This window comes from Vicugna pacos, chromosome 16 (assembly GCF_048564905.1).
Source record: "Vicugna pacos chromosome 16, VicPac4, whole genome shotgun sequence".
NCBI lineage: Eukaryota > Metazoa > Chordata > Mammalia > Artiodactyla > Camelidae > Vicugna > Vicugna pacos.
Genome location: NC_133002.1, coordinates 8510125 through 8536213, shown reverse-complemented (window position 1 = coordinate 8536213; position 26089 = coordinate 8510125). Strand labels below are relative to the sequence as shown.

At 54.7% G+C, this 26089-nt stretch overlaps 1 protein-coding gene and 1 long non-coding RNA gene across 10 annotated transcripts; one reads left to right on the top strand and one right to left on the bottom strand.

The window, feature by feature from the left end:
• Positions 1-2388: 2388 nt before the first annotated feature.
• DLG4 (discs large MAGUK scaffold protein 4) lies at positions 2389-25932 on the bottom strand. 9 transcript variants are annotated; one of them, XM_072940459.1, is made up of 22 exons: positions 25899-25932; positions 25611-25709; positions 25299-25339; positions 16693-16758; positions 13168-13221; positions 12973-13023; positions 12653-12777; positions 12385-12554; positions 12146-12282; positions 11863-12007; positions 8779-9074; positions 8566-8668; positions 8309-8423; positions 6487-6663; positions 6205-6241; positions 6086-6113; positions 5906-5953; positions 5726-5827; positions 5177-5349; positions 4120-4229; positions 3506-3597; positions 2389-3310 (listed from the first exon to the last, which is right to left on the bottom strand). In XM_072940459.1, the coding sequence occupies exons 1-22, from the start codon at positions 25915-25917 to the stop codon at positions 3204-3206; spliced, it is 2295 nt and encodes a 764-aa protein (XP_072796560.1). In that variant the 5' UTR covers positions 25918-25932; the 3' UTR covers positions 2389-3203. The 9 variants fall into 9 exon arrangements, 8 of the variants coding, with proteins under 8 accessions (XP_072796560.1, XP_006218875.1, XP_031532053.1 ...); XM_006218813.4 differs by lacking the exons at positions 25299-25339; positions 25611-25709; positions 25899-25932 and adding an exon at positions 24230-24721; XM_031676193.2 differs by lacking the exons at positions 25299-25339; positions 25611-25709; positions 25899-25932 and adding an exon at positions 24230-24387 and having other exon boundaries at positions 12973-13032; positions 16594-16758.
• On the top strand, positions 21294-24114 carry LOC140686423 (uncharacterized). The gene is made up of 2 exons (XR_012060245.1): positions 21294-21525; positions 24027-24114. It is a non-coding gene; the product is annotated as an uncharacterized lncRNA (long non-coding RNA).
• Positions 25933-26089: the final 157 nt, after the last annotated feature.

Sequence of the window (26089 nt, the reverse complement as noted above, 5' to 3'; positions counted from 1 at the left end):
TGAGCAGTGTGTCAAAGGCTTTATGTGTATTTTCCCCTTTATTTCTCATAAGAATCCAGCCAGGCAGGTAGCTATTGTTCCCATTTAACAGCTAGGGAAACCGAGGCTCAGAGAAGTTAAACTCTGCCCAGTAACAGAAACACATCTCTCACCTTAACCTCACAACCACCTCCTACCTGGCTCTCTACTGCCCCCTAGCGTACCTTCTCCATCAGCACCTGTGGCGCCAGGGTCGCTCCCCAATTCCAGCCCAACAGGACTTATCACGGCATCTGTAACATCCACAGAAGGTCCTGTGGCCTTGCTGATTTCTCTGAACCAACTGTTCATCTCCCTCCCCCAACCCTGCCCGACTCCCGTGACCTTCTGTCCACCCACATTACAAACTTCCTACTACTTTGCTTCCGTCTCTACCTAGGACACTCCCCCACCCCAGGCTTCCACATTTCTCAGGTCTCAGCTCAAATGTTGCTCCAAGAAGAGGCTCCCCTGCCCAGCCTAGCAAGGACTCACACCCAGCGGTCACTTTCTTTTCTCAGTCGCAGCATCATTATTTTAAATTACCTGCATACCTTTACTTCCTACCGTCTGCTGCCCCACTGGGTGGACCCCAAGTTCCCTGAGCACAGGGATTACATTCCCAGCATTTCACACACTGCCTGGCACCAAGGACGATCAAAATAAGCATTGGTTGAAAGAAACAGAGGCAGGTGGGGAAGAGGAGTCAGGCTTTGAACCCCAGTCTGTGTGGGAAGCCAGTGAGCCTCTCCACTCAAGCATGCACGGACTCCTTAAACGGCCAGGGAAGAGCTCTTTATAGATTTGGAAGGCCACATCCCAAACTGCTAACATGCTTCCCTGTAAGGAGTATGTGGAACGAAATGGGGAAGGAACTTTTTTTAACCATATGTATTTCTATATTTATTTGAATCCTTGTAAGGTACATGTATTACTTTTGTAATCTAAAACGTAATGCATGCAGAACCAGGGGATTTTACCCCCTCTCGGTGAACTCTCCTTAACCCCTTAGCTCCAGACGCGTTACCTGCACACACCTTCCTCGGCTCACAGCTTTCTCCCTTCAGCCAATGGCAGAGAACGTGAGCACAGCCTCAAACCATTTGCTCCTACGTAGGCAGAACCAAGCTAAAAGAAGGGATATCGGAAAAACATCCTGGGAAGTGGTGCTTCTCCACCCAGCAAGACATCAGAACCGCCAGGGAGGTTTCCTGAAAGGCAGGTCCCTGGGCTCCACCCCCAGGATTGGGCTCCGCAGGGCAATCCAGAGATGACCACTGGATTAAGGGGCCCACCTCTGGGGACCCCAGCCTCTAGCCTTGGAGTAGGTCAGGACTGGGCAGCCACGCCCTCCCTGGAACGCTGCCCCTGCAGGGGGTGGTCTTTTGCATCCAACTCTCAACTTCTGTCAGGAGGTGGCTACAAAAACTGCCCTTCTGCACAGTTCAGGACTTAACCGATCAGCACCTCAGCCTTCCTCCCTGGGGGCCCTGAGTAGGAGAGAGAAAGGAGTGGGACCAACCCCAGCTGGTGGCAGCCACGGCTCATCGATGCTACAACCGAGGCCTGCAAGAGGGGAACCTGTCAAGCACACGATCAGCAGCAGAAGGAAAGCTGAGAACCTGTATTCCACAGAGCAGCATCTGAGAAGCTTCAGGTAGGACTTAGGGCCACAAAAACCTGACTCCCTAAAAGAACCAGAAGTTTTCCTCCTTCATAATAATACATAATATTATTTACATGTGTATGTACATATCCACATACATAAAATGGGCCATTTCCCTTTTTCCCCTGACTACCAGGAAGCTCAGAAATCATATTTACCCTCATAGCTACTGCATCTGTTTCTCCAATTTTTATCTTTGGAAAATGGAGTCCTGTTTTCCTACCCTTATTATTTGCAAAACTGTTTCAAATATTTCCTATAGAGATGGGGCAGACATAAAGAAATCCAAGCATTTCTTATCAGCAAACCTCTGTAAAGGTCATCGCCAGAGCCCAGCTCTGTCCACAAACTTCATGAATGTGAACAAAGAAACTGTCCTCTATTTTCCTTTAGAGACCATTGTACTGCCTGACAGGACTGAGATGGCCCGGGGGAGTAATCAGGGCTGGGCTACATTTGCAGGTGCTCTTTCTGGGTCTGTCAGTGACCTTGGCCCAAGCGCCAGCCCCACAGCTAGCCCAGGCCCATCCTTCACCACCAACTCTGGAGCCTTGATTTGCAGGTTCCCGCCAAGGCCCCTCTTGGGCCACTCTATCCTGCCTGGGGTCAGGTAAAGAAGGATCTGACTTTACCAGATCTATTCCTATGCTCCCACCCTGTCTCCCTCCTTGCCCAGGTCCCAAATAACCAGGCCACACACCAGGTTTCAAGTATCTGTCTCTTCCTTTCACTCTCTCAAAAGAAAAAATAAATAAATTGCAGAAGGCGGCAGCATGTCCAGTCTTCCCCTGGCTCCCGGACACCCGACCCCAACCCTGCCCCCCCACCCTCCCTCCCACATTCCCACTCCCTAGACCCAACCCTCCCCATTCCCCCAAAAAAAAAAAACCCAGAAAAAAAAAAGCCACAGTTAGACCTTCCACTCATGCAAACCGGCAAAGAAAAAAGGTGGGGGGCATGTGGAAGGCAGGGGGCCCACAGTGGAGTCCCCCTGCATATCCCCCCAAAACCACCTTTGAGAAGAAAAAAAAGGAAAAAAAATAAATGAGAAATTAAGGGACACAGGGAGTTATGCTGGGGGCAGGGGTGACCCCAGACCCTGCCTCAGGAGAGCGCGGAGGCCTGTAGCCCTGCATCCCGGCAGCGGGGTGCTCCTTGAGGGGGGCCCTGACTCCTGGAATGTTGTGGGAGAAGACGGGGGAGGGCAGGTGGCCCCCGGTGGGTCTGTGTGTGCGTTGGGGGCGGGCGGAGCAAGGGCTCCTGAGGAGCGAGGGCTCCAGATAAGGAGCCCGGCTCCCCCCCAGACCCCAGGTTCCTGGGGTTCAGGAGCCCAGTTCTGGGGCATGGGGATACATGCAGAGGAGTCTCCCCCCTCCAGTGGGATGAATCCAGTTAGAAAGGAAATAAATAAGAAGGGGTGGGAGGGAGGCTGGGGGTGCGAAGGGCTTGGGCGATTCAGTCCAGACCAAGGGCCCAGGCGATGGAGGCAGGGTGAGTCCAGGCCAAGCCAGGGCAGGAATCAGAGTCTCTCTCGGGCTGGGACCCAGATGTAGGGGCCTGAGAGGTCCTCGATGACGCGCTTCACCTTGTGGTAGATCTCCTCAAAGCTGTCACCCTCCACGATGGCTGGGGGCAGGTGGAGCAGGGAGTGAGGCCCAGAGGAAGGAGCACCTGTTTCTAGTTCTCCAAGCCCTGAGCCGTGATGCCGCACCCGCCCAAGGCGGGCACCTCTTTCTAAACTGCCCACCCAGCAGGGGCCCCTTTTCTGAGTCTGAGCCCAAAGCACCTCGAGTACTAGCAACAGACTCGCCACAGCCTAACCTGAGAAGCACTCTGTGAATTCCTGCTCCAGCTTGGTGGCTCTGTCGAAGGCTTTGCGGGCTTGCTCCTCTGTGATCCGCTTATTAATCTCTCTGTGGAGAGCGAGAGAGACACAGACCTGAGGGTGGGCCCCGCCAGCCTTATCTCCTCCATCCAGGGACGTTAAGGTGCAAGCAGTAGTTTCTTATTTGGAGCACAAAAAAAAATGCAGTTTCCCATATCCTCTGGGGCCACAGATGGTCCCCCTCCCTACGACCTACCCCAGTTGGGTGTGGCCACTCCAAGGACCTCTCCAGAGCCTTATCATTCCAGCTGGCAGCCCCGAGCAGGGATTCAGACTCTAACTCCCGACAGCCCTCGGCCCTGGCCTGCCCCAGCAGGTGTGTGCCCCAGGGGGTGCTGGGGGTTGTAGTCCTTCCTAGCCCAGGGCAGGAGAGGAGGGAAGAGGCCTGGGAGTCCCTGTCTACTACGGGTTCCCTCTCTCAAGCAGATCCCCTCAGGGGCTGCTGGAGGTGCTGTCCAGGGTTCTGAGGGGAGAGTTCAACGGAGGCCTTCTGAGGCCCAGGGCCACAGTGTGGGGGAGCAGAGGGGAGGCCCCCTGGGACGATACTCACAGCACATTCTCCAGGGAGCGGGGGCGGATGAAGATGGCGATAGGGTGCAGGTGGGCCGCCTGCAGCCGCCGCACGGCATTGGCCGAGACATCGAGGATGCAGTGCTTCCCCTGGGGGCAGGCAGGGTGGGCGGAGGGGGACCAGCAGGTGGCGGGAAAGGACAGGCAGAGGCGCCAGGACAGGACATAGAACAGAGAAAGGTGGGGAATGGGAGGTTGGCCAAAAGGGAAGTGACAAGGATGTCGACAGACACGTGGGCAGAGAGAGTCAAGGCAGGAAGGGGTATGGACAGCGTGAAAGACAGAGAAAAAGGAGAGGAGCAGATGGAGAGCAAGGCAGGGGCCAGCACAGGAGGGAAGGATTGGACGGAATGTAGGGACGGGTGAGAAATAGGCATGGGGGACCCAAAAGATGGGGCAGAGCAAGGCAAGGTGGAGGTGGAGTCAGACAGGTCGGGCGAGAAAGCAAAGAAATAGAAAAGAAGTAGGATAGAGGGAGGTGGGAGGGGAGGACGGACAGAGGACAGACAGATGGAAGGAACAAGGAGAGACAGATGGGCGGGAGGAGAGGCAGATGGAGGAAAGAGCCGTGGAGGGAGAGGGCAGGGTGGGGGCAGCAGGGAGATGGAGGTGGCAGAGGAGTGGGAGATGGGAGTGGAGACCCCAGGAACAGGCAAGGGGAGAGGGGAGAGGGCCAACCCAGAGCCGGCAGAAGGGAGAGACCCAGGTGAGGGAGGTCAAGCCACCAAGGGCAAGGCCACGGGAAGAGAGGAGAAATGGGGCAAGGCGAAGGTTGGGGGAGGAAACGGGACAGATGGCAGCCCGGAGTTTGGGGTCAGGAACCGAGGGAGGGAGGGAGGGAGCAGGGAGGCAGGGTATCGGGGCACAAGAGAGCAGGCAGTCAGACAGAGTTGCCCAAGAGGAGAAGGAGGTGGAGGAGCAGAGTCGAGACCCAGCAGGGAAAGAGACAGAGAGAGAAAGAGTTAGAGAGAGCTGGAGGAAGGCCAGGGGTGGGGGACGGGGGGGAAGACGAGGACGGGGTGCCCGCCAGCTCCTACCTGCTCAGCCACCTCTCGCACGGACTGGACGCTGGTTCCATACAGGTGGCTATTGTACTGGCCAGCCTCAATGAACTTGTGGGCCTGAATGTCCTTCTCCATTTTCTCCCGGGATGACACAAAGTGGTAATCCCGGCCATCTATCTCATACTCCCGCTTGGGCCGCGTCGTATCTGCCGGGAAGTCACCCCACCCACCAAAGATCTAATCACCAAAACTCTAGCTTAAACCCTGCCTACAACAACCCACAGGGAGCCCAGCTGGTCCTTCAGGGGAAGGGGGCTCCTGAGGAGACTGAGGCTGAGGAAGCATAGAGCCACCTCTCCCAGCACCTCCAGATCCTCCAAGTCCCTGGCCTGGGATGGTCATGGTGGAACATGAGGGTGGCTGAGAAGCACCCTTCTCAGAGAATCCCCATGCCTGGCTGCACCCCAGGGATGAAAAGCGGCTCTGCCTGTGACCCCTTGGAGGGAATGGAGGGATGGGTGAGAAATAGGCATGGGGGACCCAAAAGATGGGGCACTCTCCATCCAAGGCCCCGGCACTCACGGGGAACACAGGATCCAAACTTGTCGGGGAACTCGGAGAGGAGATCATCGTTGGCGCGGTCCTTGGTGGGCCCAAGGATAATGATGGGGCGAGCATAGTGCACTGAGGAGAGAGAGAGGGCTCAGGGGACAACAGAGCCGGGGAGCAGGAGGGGCTCGGCTGGGCCAGGGTGGAGCTCACCTTCCATCTGCGTCACCGTCTCGTAGCTCAGAACCGAGTCTTCTCGACCTAGCGGGAGGCAGGGCGTCTGTGAGGGGCTCTGAGGTAGGGGACTCAAGGCCCTGAGCCACCTTCCTAAGGACATTAAGAGAAGCTCAGGGCCCCTGTCACCCCAGGTGTTCCCAAATTGACACTACATACCCTGTGATCCAGAGCTGGAGCCCCAATCCTAGGAAGAAAGAGCAGGCCAGGTGGTTGGTCAAGTCCAGCCCCACAAGCCCCCCACTCTTCCATACGAGCTCACGGCCTCTTCTACCTACCTTGGCCTTTAACCTTGACCACTCTCGTCGCTCAACCCTGTGGGATACATGGAAGGATGACGGCAGGGAAATGCCCAGTGAGCGGCCCGATGGCCCTGCTAATCCCATCTCCCAGCTGCTCCTTAATGAGATGTCTGCCCCAAAGGCTCATGGGAGTCATGGTGCCCAGGAAGGCCCAGCAGACAGACCCCCAAGAAGTCAGGGGGCAGACCCATGCCCTCCCTACTGGCTGCCCACCCAGGGGACCTTGGGAGCTTCGGTACCCGTGGCAGGAAGGCTCACCGCCGTTTGCTGGGGATGAAGCCAATGTCATCGGTCTCGCTGTCAGAGTGGACCCGCCGCGCCTGCCACCACTCCTCATCGCTGGCGTCAATGACATGCAGCACATCCCCAAAGCGGAAGCTCAGGGCCTGGCTCAGGAAGCCGCAGTCCTTGGTCTTGTCATAGTCAAACAGGGCCCTGTAGGGCAGATGGCCTTGGGTCAGAGCCTGGTGAGGACTCCGGCCACCCTGAGACCCAGCCTGGCGGTTCAGTCCAGGGGTCTACCCACAAGCACGGCAGCTGATGCCTCCCCCACAGGAGCTGTGGATTCTGAACCCAAGACCTTTGTGGGGACCCAGAGCTCTAACAAAACTCATAATTGCCACAACTATGAACTGTCATTCAGTCCACGCTGTGTCAGGATGTGGATTCAGTGCAATTTCTCGAGTAAGGTCTAGACGAGCACCCTTCCAAAAAAGCAGGCGCAATACGTAAGCATGTCACAGTCACAGGGGTAACCTGGACTCAGACTCGTAAGGGAGAAGGGAAGAGGGTGGGGAGGGATAAACTGGGAGTTTGAGATTTGCAGGTACTAACTACTGTATATAAAACAGATAAAACAACAACATCCTACTATATAGCACAGGGAACAATATTCAATGCCTTGTAATGGCCTATAATGAAAAAGATCATAGAAAGGAATATATATATGTATACTTACAACTAAATCACTGTGCTGTACACCAGAAACGGACACAAAACTGTAAATTTACTATAAGTTAATTAAAAAAAAAAACTCATAAGGAAAAAAACAGATCACTCTTTGCAAATTCTGGTTACCCTCATCAATATGAAATTCCTGGCAGTAAGTCCCAACCTCTGAGGTCAGCACAAGGGAAGGAATGACCGCTGAGGTGGCAGAGATGCCGAGCGGAGTACTGGAGCGAGAAAGACAGGAAGAGACCAGACTATCCGGTGTCCCCTGGAGTCAGAACTGAACAGCCCTGGGAACCAGCTGGACCCCGCAGGGAAGGAGGGGCCAGGCGAGGCTCGAGTTTGAGCCAGGCATCTGGGTGGACAGTGGTGCCATCTCAGGAGAGAGAACACTAATTCAGCAGGACAGAGAGCACAGGTGCACAAGAAGCGAGCTCAGTTTGGGACGTGTTGCAGGTGAGATGCCTGTGGGACATCCCAAGGGACGTGTCCAGAAAGCAGATGGCCAGAACTGCAGGTCTGGACCTCCGGGAAGAGGTCAGGCCAGAGCTGACAGCTCGGAGAGACATCTGCAGAGTGAGCAGCAGGTGAGGCCGTGTGAGTGGACGGGGGCCCGGAGGGAGAGAAGGGAAGAAACATTAAGACATGGCATCTACACCTGGGGAGGGCGAGACAGAGAAGCCAGTGGGAGAAGGAGCCCTAAGAAGGTAGCAAAACGCTGCCGGAGAGAAGGGGGACAGACTCCAGAGAGCTGCGGTCCCTCCCCTGGACCACATTATCCCACAGGGCTGTGCAGGCTGGGGCAATATTCCAAAAGCCGAGGGCCCCCTGCTCTGCCAGGCATTAACCTTTGAGTTAGCAGATTGTGGGGCAGCTAGGGGTCCAAGGGGGAAGTGCCAGGGTGAGCAGGGGCTAGGAGGCAGTAGGGCTACTCCAGACGGAGGCTGTCTTCCCTGTACTATGGAGTATTTCAGAATGCTAACCTCTGCAGCTGAGCCCACAAACACCAGCCAAGTGTGAGCCTGCGGGGGTAGGGGGAGGTTGGGGGGCGGCAGGATGCAGGGGAAGAGCTGGCTGGGGGGCAAGGGGGCACAGAATGAAGAGGAGCCCAGCACAGGAAGCATCCGACCTGATGTAGAAACCCCTTTTGGGGTTGCTCCGAAGGGAGGCAGTCCCTGAGCCCAGGCTGCTGTTCATGAGCTGTTCCCGAAGGTCGTGGATCTTGGCCTCGAATCGGCTGTACTCTGAGGAGGGACAAGAAGGATCCTGGGCTCTGGCTCCATTCTGCTGCCACGCTCCCTGGGCCCCGCTGGAGACTTGAGCCCAGGAGACAGAGTTCTGAGGACCATCTCAACCCCCAAGAGCGGGGAGCTTCAGGCCTAGTACCTTCCGGTTTGTACTGAGCGATGATCGTGACTGTCTGACCCGCATTCTTCAGGGCGATGGCAGCCTGCTCGTGGCTGGCATTGCGGAGGTCAACGCCATTGACCTAGAGAGGGCAGGAGAGGCTGGGTTGCTAGAGATGGGACCAGGCCCCTGCCCACCTGAGCTCTGCCCTGAGGGGAGGGCGTGGTGCGGGCAGAGCCCGCCTCCCCTCACCGAGAGGATCTGGTCCCCCTTCCGCAGCTCCCCGCTGAGGTCTGCAGGGCCCCCGGCCAGGATGAAGGAGATGAAGATGCCTTCACCATCCTCGCCGCCCACGATGTTGAAGCCCAGGCCCGTGGAGCCCCGGTGGATGACAATCCGCCTCGGTTCTCGGGGAATGTCTTCCTCCCCCAGCAGGTCCTTGGCCACTGGGGAGTAGCGCCGAGGAGAGGTGGGGGTCATGGCTGTGGGGTAGTCGGTGCCCAGGTAGCTGCTGTGACTGATCTCGTTGTCCAGGTGCTGGGAATAAGCTGGGGGAAGACGTGGGCGAAAGAATGAGACAGAAACGCACCGAGGGAGACAGCACCCATCTCCCCACCTCCTCCTGAGGGAATGTGACTGTGCCAGAGAAATGAGGCTGGGGTGGTACAGGGGACACTGGGTCACAGCAATGTCAGGGGGCAGGACTTCACAGGTGACAGTAGGGTTGGTTCTCCTAGGGGCAGACCTGAAGGTTTCATGACCTAGGGATGCCAGGGGTCATGAAGTCAAGGGGAACATGAATACTAGGCTTTGGAGGTTTTTCCTTTGGTTGTAGCATCTCTCAAATCTCTTCATCTATAAAATTCCTCTCTTTTTTTCTTTCTCCCTCTTGGCCATTCATTTGTGGAAAAAAACTAGGTCATTTGTCAAACAGAATCTCCCTTATTCTATTAGGGAAATTCTAACAGCTAAATCACTGCTTGCATCCCCGGCCCTGGGGGGGTTAACCTGCACCTCTGCCCTGCATCTCCTGTAAGCTGGTCAATCGGACTAGAGACTTGCCTAGACCCAAGTTCAATTTTCTTGGCAAGAATCCTTCAGAGGTGCTGCATGCTTTCTGCTGCACCCCGACAGGATGTGATAACATCAGGCTGCAGGTAAGACAAATCTGTAGATTCAGGTATTGTCAGTTTGCTCCATCCACAATAAAGCTCCCGATTAGCCTGTCACCTAAGAGTTTTAGCAGCCACTGATGATCCCTGCTCAGTACTGATATTTCATTGGGGACAGCAAAAGAGCGATATTCTACTTTTTTTTAAAGGAAGGAACATTTATTAGTGGGAATTTGTCTATAAAAAAGAACATTCGCATATCAACCACTTGGTTACCCTGAGGTGCTGTTTGTACAGGAAGGGAATGTAAATGCTTGACCCCTTCCCTTTATTTGCCAGTTTTCAGAATGAATGGGCTCCCTAGCATCCTCCAAAGGTACCCAATTATTTTGAATAGATTTTAACATATTTAATGAGTTTTGATTGAATGGTCAGCTTCAATTTGGCTCCTGTGCCTTTGACATGACCCTAGTGGTCTTGAGTATCTTCCCTGCTTCCTAAGATGTTACAAGCTCACCTTGAACATTTCTTGCTCAAGATTTAGAATTGGTCTTTTCTCCAAAGAACCAAGGTTCTCTTTGGTAGGTTATGTTGTTTAGAAACAAGATCATGGGATTTTAATAGGGTTTTACAGTATGATTTCGTATTTGGATGGAGCAGTCACATCTTGTTACTCTTTTCCAAAAATTTCTTAGCTATTCTCCCAAATGTATTTTTCCAGTTGAACTTTAGAATCAACTTGCCAAGTTCCCAGGGTTGGGGGCGGGGAGACATTAAAATTCTGATTAGGGTTGCATAAAATGTATAGATTAACTTGGAAAGGGTTGAGATGTTTAGCATATTATGTTTTTGCATCCAGAAACATGGTGTGATTCTCTAATTCTCCCAGTCTTCTGTTATGTCCTTCAGTAGAGTTGCATCATTTTCTTCAAATAAATCTCACTTTTTATCCAGATCATTTTTCTAAGCATTATACAGAGCTTTTTTTCCATGGCAAAAGGGGTCTTTTTACCCATTATATTATCTTATAGCTGGGAAGTTACTAATTCTTGTTATTTATCCTACACGTGGCCACATTCTTAACCCTCCATATTATTTCTAAGTTCTTCAGTTAATTCACTTAGATTTTAATCTAGATGTATAAGAGTACAATTTACAAATAAGGATACATTTGTTTTTCCCTTTTCAAATGTAACATCTATTTGTTCTTTTTCTCTTGTTATACTTTAGAAATCTCTAAAGCAGTGATTCTCAAACAGTGTAATTTTGCCTCCCAGGGAATATTTGGCAACATCTAAAGAGACATTGTTCGTTGTTCTGATTGGTGGGGAGGGGTACCACTGTCATCTGATACGTAGAGGCCAGGGCTGTTATTGAGCATCCCACGATGCACAGAACAACTCCCCACAACAAAAAATTATTGAGTGCAAAAATGTCAATAGTACCGACATCGAGAAACCCTGCTCTGAAGCAATGTAGCGTCATAGCAGCAGAAAGAGGCGTTCTTGCCCAGTTCCTAACTTAATGGACACACTGCCAGGATTTTATCATTATGATGTGATTTCTGGTCACTATTCTTCAGTCATGTTAAGGAAAAAGTCCTCTGTTCCTAGTATAGTATTTTCATCTGAAAATAGATGTTGAATTTCATCAAATGCCTTCCCCACATCTATCTGAAACGAACTTACTGTTTTCCTCCCATTTTCTCCCAGTGAATCATATTAAGAGGTTTCATAATATGGAACCACATTCAATTTTCTGAAACAAACCGCACTTTGTGACAATGTTAACCCCTTAATATGCTGCTCTTTGTTTCGCAACTATTTATTATAAACTTTTACATCTGTGTTCAGAAGCAAAATTGCCCCATACATTCCTTCTTTTATATTATCTTTGTGACCATCTGAACTGCCCTTATAAAACAAAATGTGAAATTATTTATCTTTTCCTATACTCAGAAAGAGCGTGAGAACTATCTGTTCTTTGAGGATTTGGTGAAATTAACCATAAAACCATCTGGGCCTCGTGCCTTCTGGGGGAAAGACTACTGACAATCTTTTCTAGTTCTTCGATGGGGACCGATTTCTCATCTATTCTCCAACCACAGGAAGTGACAGAGGTGGTGGCTAGTTCATGGGAAGGATTTGAAGAGACGGTGACCAGAGACATCACTGGGGTAACTGGGATGGGTCACGGGGAACTCTGGGGTTTGGAGGGCTCTCACAGGTTGTGATGTCTGGGGGAGCATAGCTGTCACTCAGGTAGGCATTGCTGGGCTTGGCCACCTTTAGGTAGACAACATCATACGTGTTCTTCAGGGCTGCCACGGCATCCTCATGCATGACATCCTCCAGCCCCACACTGTTGACCTGGGGTCAAGGGAAGCAGAGCTCAGACAGAACCAGAAACAGCCTCCAGACAGATGCACCCAGGGGTGAGCTGATAAGGAAGTCTGGGCCTGTAGGCAAGACCCAAGTGTAGGCTAGAAAAGTGACAGGGGTCCTCACCGCCAGGATCTTGTCTCCAATCTGCAACCTCCCATCCTTGTGGGCGGCACCCCCTTCAATAATCTTGGTTACATAGATGCTATTATCTCCGGGGATGTGCTGGTTCCCGACACCTCCTGCGATGCTGAAGCCAAGACCTAGGTGAAGGGGAGGGCAGAGGTGGGCACCCAAGCACCTGGGGGGCAGGCATTGGGGCTAGGGACAGTGGGGCTGGGGGTGGAGAAATGATGAGTTACTACCTTTAGGCCCCTTGATGAGCTTGATCTCCATGAGCTTCTCAGCCGGGGGCTTCCGGCGCATGACGTAGAGGCGGACGATGGAGCCTGCCTCTTTGAGGGCCTCCACTGCAGCTGAGTGCGTCACCTCCCGAACGTCCACTTCATTTACAAACAAGATGCTATCGTTGACCCTGAGGGCAGCAAGGTGGGCCTGAGCCGGAAGCTTCCTGCTGCCCTGGCCCTCCCTTTCAAGGGAATCAGAATCCTGCCCTCTGTCTCCTCTCCCCACCTGAGGCGGCCATCCTGGGCCGCAGCCCCGCCGGGAATGATCTTGGTGATGAAAATGGATGGGTCGTCACCGATGTGTGGGTTGTCAGTGCCACCTGCGATGCTGAAGCCCAGACCTGAGTTACCCTGGGCAGAAGGAGGGGAAGAGGGTCAGCTGCCCACTTGGGACAAGATGAGCAGGGAGGGGACTGGGTCAGAGAGCTATGACCAGAAGAGGAAAGGACAGGGTTAAGGGGTTAAGATCACCTAGAAAACATGGGCACAGAGAGAAGCACAGACAGGGAGCAAGAGGGGGGACCTCAGAGGGAGGAGCTTGCTCACCCTTTCCAGTGTGATCTCCTCGTATTCCATTTCCCCCTCCGTTCCGTTCACCTGCAACTCCAGCACGGGCCAGAAACACAAGGACAGTGAGACAGACTTCCTACCTGAGAACCTGGCCCTACCTTGCTGCTGGGACCCAGGTCCTCCCCTCTCCCCTCTCCCCGCTGCAATGGCCCCAAAATCTAAACAACTCACATATCCCGGGGCTTCTAGGGTGTCTGTGTTGACAATCACAGGGGGGGAATTGGCCTATGAAGGGAAAAAGAAGATGAAAAGCTGCCTGAGCCTTGGCTCAAGAGGGAGCCCGTATCCAAGAGGCCCAGCAGCCTGGCTACCCTTGCAGCCTCTTAACCCAGCCCGTGCTGTTCCCCGTGACTCCCTGAAGGACCCAGCCTCCATCCACGTTACACACACATGCACACGTGCTGGACCCAACTCTGCCCAGCCCAGGCCCCCTGCATGTGGAAGGAGGTGTCTGAGAAGCAGGAAGGGAGAGACAGCCAGATGGGGGAGCAGCAGATGGTAAAGGGGGGGGGAGCCCAACTGGAAGAGGGGAAGTTTCTCACCGGATGTAACACCACAGAGTGTTACATGCCTTATGTGCTACACACATACACCGCAGGGCTTGTGTCCACCGGGTCCTGCCTTTTCTGCCCCTCCTTCCAGCCCCCATCCCTGTCCCTATCCACCCACATACACCAAGATACCTTTATAACCCTCCCTCAGATCTGCCCCTCACTTTCACACACATTTACCCTAAACCCTGGGCCCCAGGAATCCGGGGTTCCCCCAGATGCAGGCCTCACCCTCCCTCTCGCCCACCCACCAATTCAATCCACTCCTTCCTCCAGGGACCCTGTTGCCTAGCAACGGTATCTAAGCCCAGCCAAGGCCTAGGGAGACCCACCTCCTGGAGGCCCTGTCGTCAGGACAACGGGAGGGGGAGATGGGGCGTGGCCTAGAGACGACCAGACTCCCGAAGGCAGTAGGGATCCGCTAGTCCCACCTCTCCTGCCCTAGGCCCCGCCCCCCGTTAGCCAGGCCGAGAAGTCCAGGCTGAAGAGGTTTGTGGGCGCAGAGCATCCTGAATAACGTCCCTTCCTCCCTCCCCTAAGCCCCTCAATCTACGCAGTGCAAAGGACGTCAGGAAAGGGGAGTGGTTAAAGACATCCGGGTCCTATTCTCTCATCTACTATCCCCTCAACCCCACTTCATTCGGGAAAGGGTTAAGGTGGGGCGTGCCCAGGTCCCTGACGTCAGTCGCTTCGACACCGCAGGGTCTCTAGACTCCAGGGCGGGGCCAGCTTTAGGCCGGTCCTAGGGGCTTCCCCAATTGCCAGGGCAACCGAAGCCATGTTTCCATGGCAATGGGAGAAGGCCGCCAAAAGCCTCCTTCCGGGGTCCCCAATCTATCTCCTCCTTAAACAAATATTTATTTGGAGCCTACCAAGCGCGAGGCACTCATCACAGATTCCCCAGACTCCTCTCTCCTACTGCTATTTCTCAATACTACACATTTTCAAGCTCTATAATAGATTTCATACCCATAAATCTATTGTCACCATCCTCCAATCCTTCAAATCTCAGCAAATGTTGTTGTCTAACTGAAGCCACCGACTGCCAAAATTTCATCCACATGTCCATCCACCCCATACCCTGTCCTCAATCCCCCTCCGCATCCTTATTCTAGAACCTTAGCTCTCAGACCCCATCTTTCACTGGCAGCCACCTTCATCTGCATCCCCTCCCTCTCTCTCCCCCATCCAATATCCTCCATCTACATCCTTGCCCCACCCTTCAGTTTCCATCATCCAACCCCAGCCTCCATTCTCCATCCACTTCTCTGTCCCTATCCTCCCATCTGGTCCCATCCTTTACCAGTCTCCTGCTCTTATCCTCCATCCTCATTTCTGATTCCCCAGAAAGATCAGCACCACTCTCCCTTGCCTCATTCTCAAACCCTCAAGATTCTACGCCCGAATCACAATCCTTCATTCTCAACCCACTCCCCATCTCCTCTGAAAACTGAGGCTTCTCCTGTCTACCCCAACTCCCCAGACCTTGTTGTCCCACGTTTGTGGCCTCCAGCACTCTCCTTCCACTTCCCTCCGCTTCCTGAGCTCAGATTCCAAATCTCCCTAGCTCTGTACTACCACTTCCTCTCCTCTTTCCCTTCCCCAGGGACTTAATATCCCCATCTCTGAAATAAAAAGCATTTCTAGTCTTCTTTCCTTCACTCTTTATGGGCCCCCAGAGTTTCACGGGAATACTCTGCGTCATCACCCCATCTCTGGGGCCATCCTTTCCTTCCTCTCAATCAGCTTAACCTGCTGTCCTGATTTCCCGGTCTCATCCCTGTGTGACTCCTGCCCCAGGACCTCCTCTCTGTCGTTCCTCCATTTTGCTACATGCCAGAGAACAGTCCTCTCTCCCTCTCCAACTCCTCTCCTGCCACTTCCTCACCCCGGAACCTCCTGCTGCCCGCTCTCTGCCTCTTCATCCACCAGCTCAGAAACCTCCTCCCCATCTTCTTAGTGAAATGTCAACAACCTCCTGCTTCCCAGGGCACCCCACAAGATCCCAGAATCTCACCCCTGACCCCAAAGTGCTCCCCTGAATCTCACAGCTAGCCTGGTACATTCTACGCCTCTAGCCTGTGCCTCCAGAAGAGGAGACTGAGGGGGAAGACAATGGGAAGTGGCCTGGAGAATGGAAGGTGTCAGAAACAAGGCCTCCCCAGGACTGGAGAAGGGAAAACGTACTGTGAACGCAGAAAAGGGGAAACAGGTGGTGGTAAATAATCACGGGGATGGGGACACAGGAAGGGCAGAAAGGAATCTGGGTGGAGATGAGAGCCAAAAAGGAGGAGAGAGGGGAGGACGGGAGGAAAGGAGAGACATGGTGACTGGGGAAGGGGGTAACTGGGAGAAGGCGAGATGGCTGACCGAGGAAGAGGAGTGATCAGGCCGTGGAGGGCCTGAGCTGGGGATCGGGAAGAGGGAGAAGGAGAGTGCGTGGGAGGAAGAGAGAGACGGCATCAAGAACCAGCCAGCCAGCCGGCAGGGAGGGGAGGGAACACAGGAGGGGAGCGAAGGCTGGGGCCGGGACGGAGGCAAAAAGGCCCTGCAACTAGAAGTCTCAGGCCAGACAGATGGAAAGGGCTGGAGAGCCTGGCCCACAGGCCGGAAGTGGGGGGAGGAGGTGGCGAAGGGACAAGAGCAAATGAGGGCAGCGGGAGCTCTGAACAGAGCTCTGGACACAGAAAATGGAAACGGAGGTGGGGGTGTGAAGGAATGAAGAGGGCCTGGGCGCGGGGAGCATCCTGGGGGATGCACACATCTCAACACACACGGGGCACAGACACACACGCGCGCACATACACGTACCCTGGCTGCAAGCTCTACACCCACTCCCACTTGCCTGGCCTCTTTCTCCTCTGTAGGAACCAGGTTTTTTCAGCGCCCCTAAGGCCCCCTCCCCCGCCAGCCCCAGGAGCCCGAACCCCAACCCCCAGTCCCACCTCCCCCCACCTACGGCTCTCGCCCTACCGGCCCTTGGGGGTGGTTGTAGCTCCGAGGCTCCGAGGGCCGCACTGGGGAGGGGGCCGCCTGAGTCTCCTACCTTGACGGGGGAGAAGTGGGCGTGGCCCACGACCCCTTGGACGGCCTCGAGGTGGGACAAGTTCCTCTCCGCCACGTGCACCAGCTCGGGGGCGTTTACCTGGTTGGGGAGGTGGGCCGGGCTGTGCTCCAGAGGGGGCGTGTCTTCATCTTGGTAGCGGTATTTCTGGGGATGGGGATGGAGGCGTCACTGGGGCCAGCCCCGCGCCTCGGGCTCCAGGCTGCCCGCCCCGGCGCGCCTCCTCTTCCCCCCCGCCAGTGCAGTGCGGAAGGCCCTGGGGCCTGACCAGCTCCTCCCCCTCCCTGTCCTCCAGCCCATTGGTTCCCTCTCTCCACCCTCCCCACAGCCCCCTCTCCCGCCAGGGCCTCGGCACCTCTCCCCTCTTCCCAAATCCCAGCCCCATGCCCCAACTCCTCCTCCTCCCAGCCTAGGACCCTGGCCTTCTACCCAGCACACTCCCTCCTCTAACGTCCGTTCCTTCACGTCCATCCCAGGACTCCAGCCCCTCGGACACGTGCACCCCACCGTCTCTACATCCATCCCCAGCTTATTTGCTTCCCTCAACCGATTCATCGCACTTCCTCCTTCCCTAATCCCACTCCCCGGGTTGTGACCTCCCTCCTCCATCCAGTCGCTGCTCCCGCTCTGCAGTCTATCCCACCCCATTCCACCCTCACTGCCACAGTCCCCCTACTGCAGCCTCTACCCTAGGAGTGAATGGCCCTCCAGCACCTTGGGTGCCCCAGGTAGAGACTGCAGTCAAGTCCTTCCACTAGCTGGTACTTGGCATCACCCCCCTAGGCAGGACAAAGCTAAACCCATCCAGCTCTACCTTCACTGGTTTTGCTGGCTCCCAAGTAATCAGCAAAGGGACCCCAGGAGTCTACCCCACTTCTCTAAATACCCACAGCCCAGTCAGCTAATCGGATATACTAGAAGGAGGACGGGGTGGAAGGGGGAGGACCAGAGGCAGTAGGGCTCAGAAGGGGGGCAGGATGGGTAGCAGCTTCTCCCATTGCAGGAGAGGGTGGAGCCTCAGAGTGAATTCCTGGTCTCTCTCCGGCCTTTTGGAGTGAGAGACCCAAAATGAGCCCTGACTCCCTTCCTCACTACCCACCTGCCATCTCAAGGGCCTCCTCAAGGTCTAGCTTAATCGGGACACCAGTAAATGAGATTAACTGGGAACCAGAGAGAGAGGAAAAGGGCAACTGGAGACAGCAGTGAAGGGCAGCAGCCCTGCTTGGGTCCTCCCACCTCGGCCTCTGCCCCCACAGAAGCAGACCCTCCTCAACTCCAGGCCCAACCAGCGGAGGATGGGGAGGCCACCACACGCAGGGTTCCCCTCCAGGGAGACGAGAAAACAGAACACACTCCCCAATACACACAGGTAAAAAGAGAAGTTAGGATTCCCTCTCAAGAAGTATCTGGGAGGCTGAGAGCACCTCAACATTCGGAGGACAACAGTTACAGGATTGAACTGGAGGAAGCTTATCAAGGTCAATGCCTGAAACCAGAGTATGATTCTGAAAATTCTGAGGAAGAGGAACCAAGGCTGAGAATGTAACTCAACTTTGGCTGTGGCTAAAGACGCAGGAAGAGAATGGGGAGAGGAAAATGGTATACGAAGACTGTCAAACCCAGGACATAGAGACAACAGGGATCCAGGGGCAACTTGATACATTTGAAGAGCCTTAAAAAGAGAAAAGAGGGGCTCATCCAGATACACTATTTTCTGCCCTTGCAGATGGACTTGGAGAGAGATTCTCAAGCTCCAGATTCCAATGCCATGAGCACAAAGAGTGGAGAAGATGGGAAGTTAGGGGAAGTCTAAACTAAATAATCCTCCTCAAAGCAGGGCCATCTTGGATAACAGAATTTGATGAACTGAAAGAAGCTGTTCAATCCACACCCTGAAAAGGTTGTCTTCCGCTTGGACAGGGCAAAAGTTGAAGGCCAGGGCCCCAGAACTGGAAGGTCCAGGGAGGAGAAGATGCAGCTCTCCATTCTGACTTCACAAGGCCCCCAATTCCCCCAAGTGATAACTGAGGCAGAGCCAAGGGTTGCAGCTTTGAGTTTTGGACTCTAGGGGAGAGTTTGAACCCAATGCCCCTCCACCTTCACCCTACCTCACAGAGAAAATTCCTGAATCTGATGAAGAAATGTCAGGGTGCACACAAAGAAAATGGAACGTGGGAAAGGACAGTTCATTGTTTATTCTACAGAGGTAATGAAGGGAAATTTGTATCACAGTGAGACTGCAGACACTGCTCCTGCCCCACCCCCATGGAGGGGGTTGTCTAGGACTGAGGAACCTGGCTTGTCCTCCCTGGGAGACAATGTGAGGGAAATGGGGAACCAGAACAGGGTACCAAAGTTCCCAGAATGTGGTTGAAGGAGGTTAGGGCCTATATTCAGTCCCTGGAAATTTTCTAAGTAAATGTACTAAGGAAGAACCTCTGGAGGGGTAAGGGTGGGAGAGAGTCATTCAGAAACTGCAGACTGGGAGGTGGGGGTCAGGGTCAGCACCTCTCAGCCCCAGATTACAGGACAACTGGCAGAAAAGGAGGATCCCCTCTTTTACCCTACTGGGACTCAGGGCCCTGGCCAGCGACAGCCCGGATGCTATTGGGACCAAGTCTGAACCCCCAATATACTAAGACATAGGACAAGTCAAAGGCCTGAGGGTCGCTGTTGTTCTTTCCCCCTTGGTCCTCTCCTCACCGGAGCCCCAGTTGCCAGAATGACCTGGAACTGAGGCTTGTACCCCAGAATAGAGGGGTGTGAGTGAAAGTGGATGATCACAAGAGGAGCGACCCATTGAGCCTGTCCCCGAGACACTGCAACCCAGAGACCCCGCGCCAAGCAGAAGGAAGAGCGACAGCGCTTGAAGCTTGCACCCTGAGACTTGAGGGGTCTGGGAAGAGGGGAGCGGGGCCGGAGCCCGTACCGCGGCACGTACCACGCAGAGACACATGGAGGCGAATCTGTTCCGAGCCGACATGGAGAAGGGGAGGGGGGCTGAGGGGAGGGGGTGGGTGGGAGAGCAAGGGTCGCGGGGTTGGGGGAGGGGGAGGGGCAGAGGGGCGGGGGCTGCAGCGGCCGCGGCGACTGGAGGCTGCGGCCGGAGGAGGGGGGGACGGCGCCTGCGCAGTGCGGGTGAGCGTCACGATGGGAGAGAGGGGGTGAGGGGAGACCCTCTTAGCCATCAACTTCCCTGTCCAGCTGTTTCTCTGTGGACTTCAGCTTCCACAGTATACTCTTATTCCGACCCCTCTACAAATAGACACTCCTAAAATTTACCAATTTACCGTTCTGGTTCTTAGAGACCCTTTATTCTACCTAATCTTCCAACTATAAAAAAACATAGGCCCCTAACTATTCCAAAATCTTACTGGACCCTCGGGGTGCAGGCAAGGAAGAAGCAGGTCTCCCTCAATTCAGAAGGACCCCCAAGGGTCCCCACAAGCCTCCCTCAAGCCCCTCCCCCATACCTCCCCAAAGATTGTTAAAATGGACACTTCCCCTCAGATGCCAAGACATCTCCCATTCTAACCAGCAGCAAAGCCCCACCTGATAGCCAGACAAGAGTTTAAGGACCACAGATCCTGTTGTGCCTTCAAATTAATCTACCCTTTAAATCATCCCTTTTAAAATTATATCCATCCCCCAGTCTACCAACAGAGACCTTGAAATTAATGCAACTCTTACCCTTGCTCTAATCTAAACATCCAAACAAGCAGTCTTCAAATTCGTTTGGGGTCCTCTGTCCAAATCCTTGAACCTAATGACTTTGTAATATACCACTCCCCAATACCACCAGACTGCATTTTAGGGACTACTTAATGTATCTTAAAGATGGCCTTCCAAATTAAATTGTGACCTCTTCAATTTATTACCAAACCTTAAATTAAGAGATATTTTCCTATTCCTTTTCTTTACCCTTTAAATGCATCCATTACTTCCTTTTCTGGCTGCCTTTCCTACATTTCATTTCAACATCCCCACCATGAGTCTAAACTTCCACTTTGTTGGAAGATTACTCTCAAGTATATCTATCTCCCCGATACCTAAGTCTCAAAAATTATTCGCCAAAATAAGATCTGGCCTGTAATTTGCAGTGACCCACAAATCTCCCAGAATACCCCTAAATGACTGCCTCAGATCTCTTCACAGGCTTCCATTTTGTCCCAGACTGAACCTGAAAGCATCTCTTGTAAATATTCTCCATTGAACGCCCACCTTTCCAACTCTGAAAGCCCAGTGAGCAGTCTCCTAAAATCTGTTTCTCTGGCTTCTCTAAAATGCCCACATGTGGTAGAGAGGACAGACTTCCCTAGAACCTCACCCATGCCCCCTCTCTTCCCGTTGATCAGAATCTGTTAGATGTGCCCCCAGAATGCCACCCCAATGCCCTAGTTTCATATCTGGATAGAATGCTTGGATCCTCAGAGAAAGCCAGTGCGGAAGGGGCTGGACTAGAAATTCCTTCTAGAATAGAAAACGCACAGGCCCTAGTTCTCCACCAGTGGGCGCTATGGCCCACTAAGACCCTCCCCCATCCCCCATTTCCTTTTTCCCTCCATTTTCCGTTTCCCTGTTGCCTGGCAACGCAGCAAGGACTTTGCTGTCGCCTAGCAACCGTCTCCCTGGAACACAGAGCTGAGGTAGGAGGTTGTGCTCTGATGAAATCTGAACAGGGCTCCATCTTTGGAAGATTGAGACGTCAGATCGCCCAACCCCAGGATTCTCCTTTCCAAAGACCCCTGTGCCCTGCAGTTTCTCAGACAGCAAGCCCCTCAAACCCCGTCTCGTTTCTGCACATGGGACAACGCCACGCCTCTGCGGGTCAGCCCCGCCCTCATTTCGGGCCGGTTACCCAGCTCTAAGGCCCCGCCCCTTTCCAAGGCGTTGCGGCCCGCCTCCCTTGATAGAGTAAGCCAGGCCCCGCCCACCTGCCTCCAGGAGGCCACGCCTCCGTCCGCTTCCCGCCCATTGCTGCCCCAGCCTCGCCCACACTGTCCCTCCGCCACGCCCCTGTTGGCCAATGAATGAGGCCGTTGGCCTCACTGCCCCGCCCTCGGCATCTTAGCTTTGCCCAATAAGGACCACCCGGAGGGTTTAACCGCTTCGCCTCCAGGACTCCGGCCAAATACCTCCAGTCGTTCCCCACTTTCCTCCCTCCCCCACTTATTCTGCTCCGCCCTCCACCACCCTCGCCCGGCCCTCAAGTCCGCCACGCAACTTCGGTCGTCGCCGGTTACCATGGCAACGGCGGCAGCAGCGCGGGGAGAAGGGGGAGGGACGGGGGCGGAGTGGGAGAAAGAGACACTCGAGACAGAGAGACACCGGCAGAGAGATAGGCACGGAGTAAACCTAAGTGATAGCTATAAGGACAGAGTTAGCACAAAGCACAGGGCCTGGCATATGGTAGGCATTCAATAATTGTTCCTTAAATTACTGCGGCAGAAGTCTAAATATAGGCAATGAAAGATGGAGGACTCAGACGGAGCTGGGAAGCTCAACGACCGCAAAGCATGAGCACCCTCTACCCCACCCAGCATTTTGGGGGGACAAGTGCCATGTGCCCCCTGCTGGCTCCTCGTAGGCTAACCCTCCGCTGCCCTGGATAGAGATGAACCACAATTCCCAACAGCCCCATGGGCAGCAACCCTCTAACATTGAGGGAGCTTGTGCCTCAAGGCCTTATGGGACTTGGAGTCCCCGCCATCCCGAGACTGACAAGTTTTCAGGCCATGGAATGTGACAAGCCCGGGTCTCCACGCCTCTGTAAAACCCCAAAATGCATGATCCTCTCTGCACAAGGCTCCTAATTTCGGGGATGCCCAACTCTGAGCTCCATCAAAGAAGTAGGATTCTTGAAGGAAGATGAATAAACCACCCCCCTCCTAGAATAGCTGCCAGTGCAGGCAAGCCCCCTCACCCTCGCTTGCATATGTGTGTTCACGTGTTGGAAGGAGAGCCCACACATTCCAACTGGATTTGTGTTCACCTGCACATAAGGGACCACAACCAGGGAGGCTAAGGCTAAGGGACAGGCTAAGGGCAGGAGACAAGGAGGAACTGAGGCTCAAACACATCAAAGAAGAGCAGGCCAGAGAAACTGAGGCACAAAAATCCATTGAAACTACAGGGGATGGGAGGAAGAAGCACTATGGAAGAAAGCCCAAAGCCTACAGAATGAGGGATAAGCAAGTAGCCCTGGAGAGGCGGTGGGGGCTCAGACCTAAAGGTCCTCAGCCCCGTATCTCTTCCATCCGCGCTCACACATGCACGACGCATGTGTAGACGCATGTGTACACACATGTGTGAGTTAGTGGCAGGGAACATGTGTGTCCTCAACTCCCTCCCCTAAGAAGCTGCAGTTCACACTAAATATAACCCCCTCCCCAGCCTGTGACTCACCCAGACCCCGCCTCCCCGGCCCCCACTTCCTGTCCCACCCCCCAACCCCCAGCTGCCTGCCACCCGCCCAAGCCTCCCTCCACACACCAGGCATCCAGCTCTCCAGTCCCAGAGTCTCAAAGCCAAGACCTAGGTATTCTGCATCCCACCAGGAGCTGGCTAGCACTCCCCATCCAAGAGCTCCTGCACTTGCCAGGCTCCAACCACAGGGCCACCCTTGTCCAGATCTTCACTGCTGCCAGCCCGGCCCTCCTCCTACTCCTCTGCACCCCAGTAACCTTAAATCCAGGTGTCCTCCCCTACCTTGATCCCAAGTATCAGGGGTAACAGGAACATTCCCCTTCATCCGCTCTTCTCCCTCTTTCTCAACGAGGGGCAGATACAGTGTGGGAGGAGATGGGGATGTTGGGAACCTGCCTGGGCCACCCCCAAATTTTGCACCACGTTCCTGGTCCCCCTCCTCATATCCCCTCTCTCGCAAAACCTCTCCTCCTTTTCAGGAGCTGGCAACCTCAGCTGCTGCAACCTTCTACCTCCCAAGGGAGTACCCCAAATCATAACCTCACCTGGTCCATTCCCTCAGGTGATCCTATATCAGGCCCCAGCTCTCTGACTCCCAACTATCTCCATCCATATGACTGAACCCTAAATTAACAGTTCCCTCAAATTGAGAGAGCACCCCCCAAAATGCATTGACCACGAGACGCTTGTTCTATAGCCTGAAGGCCTGACACCCCTAGACCAGTCAGGCACTCACAACCAGTAACCGTCTACCCCCAAGCCAGGAGCCCTCTGAAACTGAACAAGGCACCTGGAAGCTAGCTTGTCCCCCAACAGGAAAGAGGAACCCCCTACCACATAGTCCACCTTCTAACATTACACCAAGCAGGACTCCCATGTGAGCCAGGCTTCTCCTTAAATAAGTCTCCCTCAAACCTCACTGGTGAACCTCCAAACCCACCAGACCCCCCTAGTCACAGGATACCCCCAAATTTTCCATTTCTCTACAGGTACAAAAGGATCACTCCAGGGGGCACCTGTGGCCAAACCCAGCATTTTCTCAGATGTGACCCCCCAAACTAAATGATGAACCCCAAATACAGCTTCTGATGCTCTCACTTCAGGGCCCCCAGCCGCAGGTTAGGCCTGACTAACCCCTCCCCACAAACTCATATCCTTCCCCCCAGTTTAGAGGCCCCCCCATCATGCTTACCTTGGTTGTCACTATACAGAGACAGTCCATGTTGGGGGGCCTGGCCGCGGCGGCGGGTAAGGGGCTCTGACTTCATCGGAGTTTCGTTCCTCCCCTCCGTGGGTTCTCACCCCTCCCCCCTCCGCACCCCACTTTTGCAGGGGGGGCCAGGATGGGGGGAGGGGTGAGAGGGGAAAGAAGGGGTTGGAGAAGGGAAGGGCAGGGGAGCGTGGGAGGGAGGGGAAGGGGGCCCTAAAGGGGGGTCCCCAATGGAGGGGAGGGGGCTGGGGGCGCACACCCCGATTCTCAGGAGGGGCGGGGGCACCGGGGGCTGGCAGCCCCGGAGTTCGGGGGCTGGGGCATGAGCTGAGGTGGGGGAGGGGAACTGGATTTGGGGGAGCCCCGGGGTAGGGGGGGGTCTTGCCTAACGGCCAGGGGCTAGGGGCCGTGGCGGGGGAGTGGGGTGGGGGGGTCGGAGGCGGCAGCGGCCGAGGGAGCCGTGGAGCCGAGGAGGGAAGGGGAGAGAGGAGGAGAGAGGAAGCAGGGGGAGGGAGGGAGGGAGCCAGGAGCGAGAATGGGGGGGGTGCCTTGGCAGAGTTAACTCCTTCCGCGCTGGCAGGAACCCGGATAATGGGAAAGGAGATGGAGGCAGAAGCCGAAAGGCCTGAAGGCTAACATGGAGCCACCAGCCATGACAGCGGAGGCAGCGAGGAGGGCGTTCATTTCTTAGTGAGGAAGCACCCACAGATGGGCCAAGGAGCACCCAGGGTGGTTGAGATACTGGAGAGAGGCCATGGTAGGGGGTAGAGAGGGAGGGAGGGGCTGGCAGGAGGGAATCCCTGGGGGCCTAGTTCTCCCCTCAGGAACCAGAGGAGGAGGCCTAAAAAGTGACTGCCTGAAATTGGGGCAGGCAAAAGAAGAAGGGGAAGCCAAAGAGACAAGGTCGGGCTGGAGACCATTCTCTGTGCCCCTGCCTCAGGACGGTGTCCCCAGGGCTCCCAAGTCGCAGGTTAATATTAGCAGTACTTAGCTCACCCCTCCAGCCCTGCCTGTTCCCTCAGGAAGTCAGGCCCCACTCTCACCCCCTTACCTGACTCTCTGAGATGGAGGCCTCATAATAGTCCAGGATGTCTGTCCCAGGAAGAGAACTGAGTTACTGTCTCCCACCCTCTGCCTCCTGGCCACCCCTGCCATCACCTCTCCTTGGCCTGTCTGGTAAGGGAGAACTCTTCCAGCCAAGGCAGGTAGATGCTGATGTAGGACCCCTGCCAGGGGTTCCTGCTTGTACCAAATGATCTGCAGGCTCCCAATCGGCCCCCAAGTTCAGTAATTCAGTAATTGCCCTCGAAGGCACAGGCTAGCCCTTTCCATCGCTGCCCCTCAGAAAACTGGGGCTACTCACCCAGCAAGGCCTGGAAGAGGTCGCTGTGCAGCACCGTGAGGAGCGGGGGTGCCCATCGCAATAATGGGGGGGCCAGGAGCCAGAGAGCTGAACGGGGAGCTGGTGAAATGCAAGTGAGGGAGAATTGGGACAAGGAAGAGACAGAAGGGATCAACTAACTCACTTTCTTTTCCCCAGCCTTTGCCCTCTCACCCTAGACTCCCTGGAAAGGTCCAGGGAGAAGGATCCCTGGGTCCCAGCCCCCTCCCCACCCCTAGGCTTTCCTTCATGAGGACCCCTGTGTTTCACCTCTTGGTCTCTCCGACATCTCTGTCTTCTCTCACTTTAATCTCCTTAATCCACCAGGGTAGGAGCTGAGCTGGCTTCTTCCCACCCAGCTCTAGCTGCCAGGTAAAGTAGGCAGTCTCTGACCCGCCCACTGTCCCATCCTTGCCCAGGTCCCCAGGCACCACCACCGCCACCTTCCTCCTCATACCCTG

Coding starts and splice junctions, on each gene's coding strand:
- DLG4 (XM_072940459.1), bottom strand. Junction 8,669..8,778: donor AGGGGGACCAGATCCTCTCG/GTGAGGGGAGGC, acceptor TGCCCTCTCTAG/GTCAATGGCGTTGACCTCCG. Junction 3,311..3,505: donor ATTCACAGAGTGCTTCTCAG/GTTAGGCTGTGG, acceptor ACCTGCCCCCAG/CCATCGTGGAGGGTGACAGC.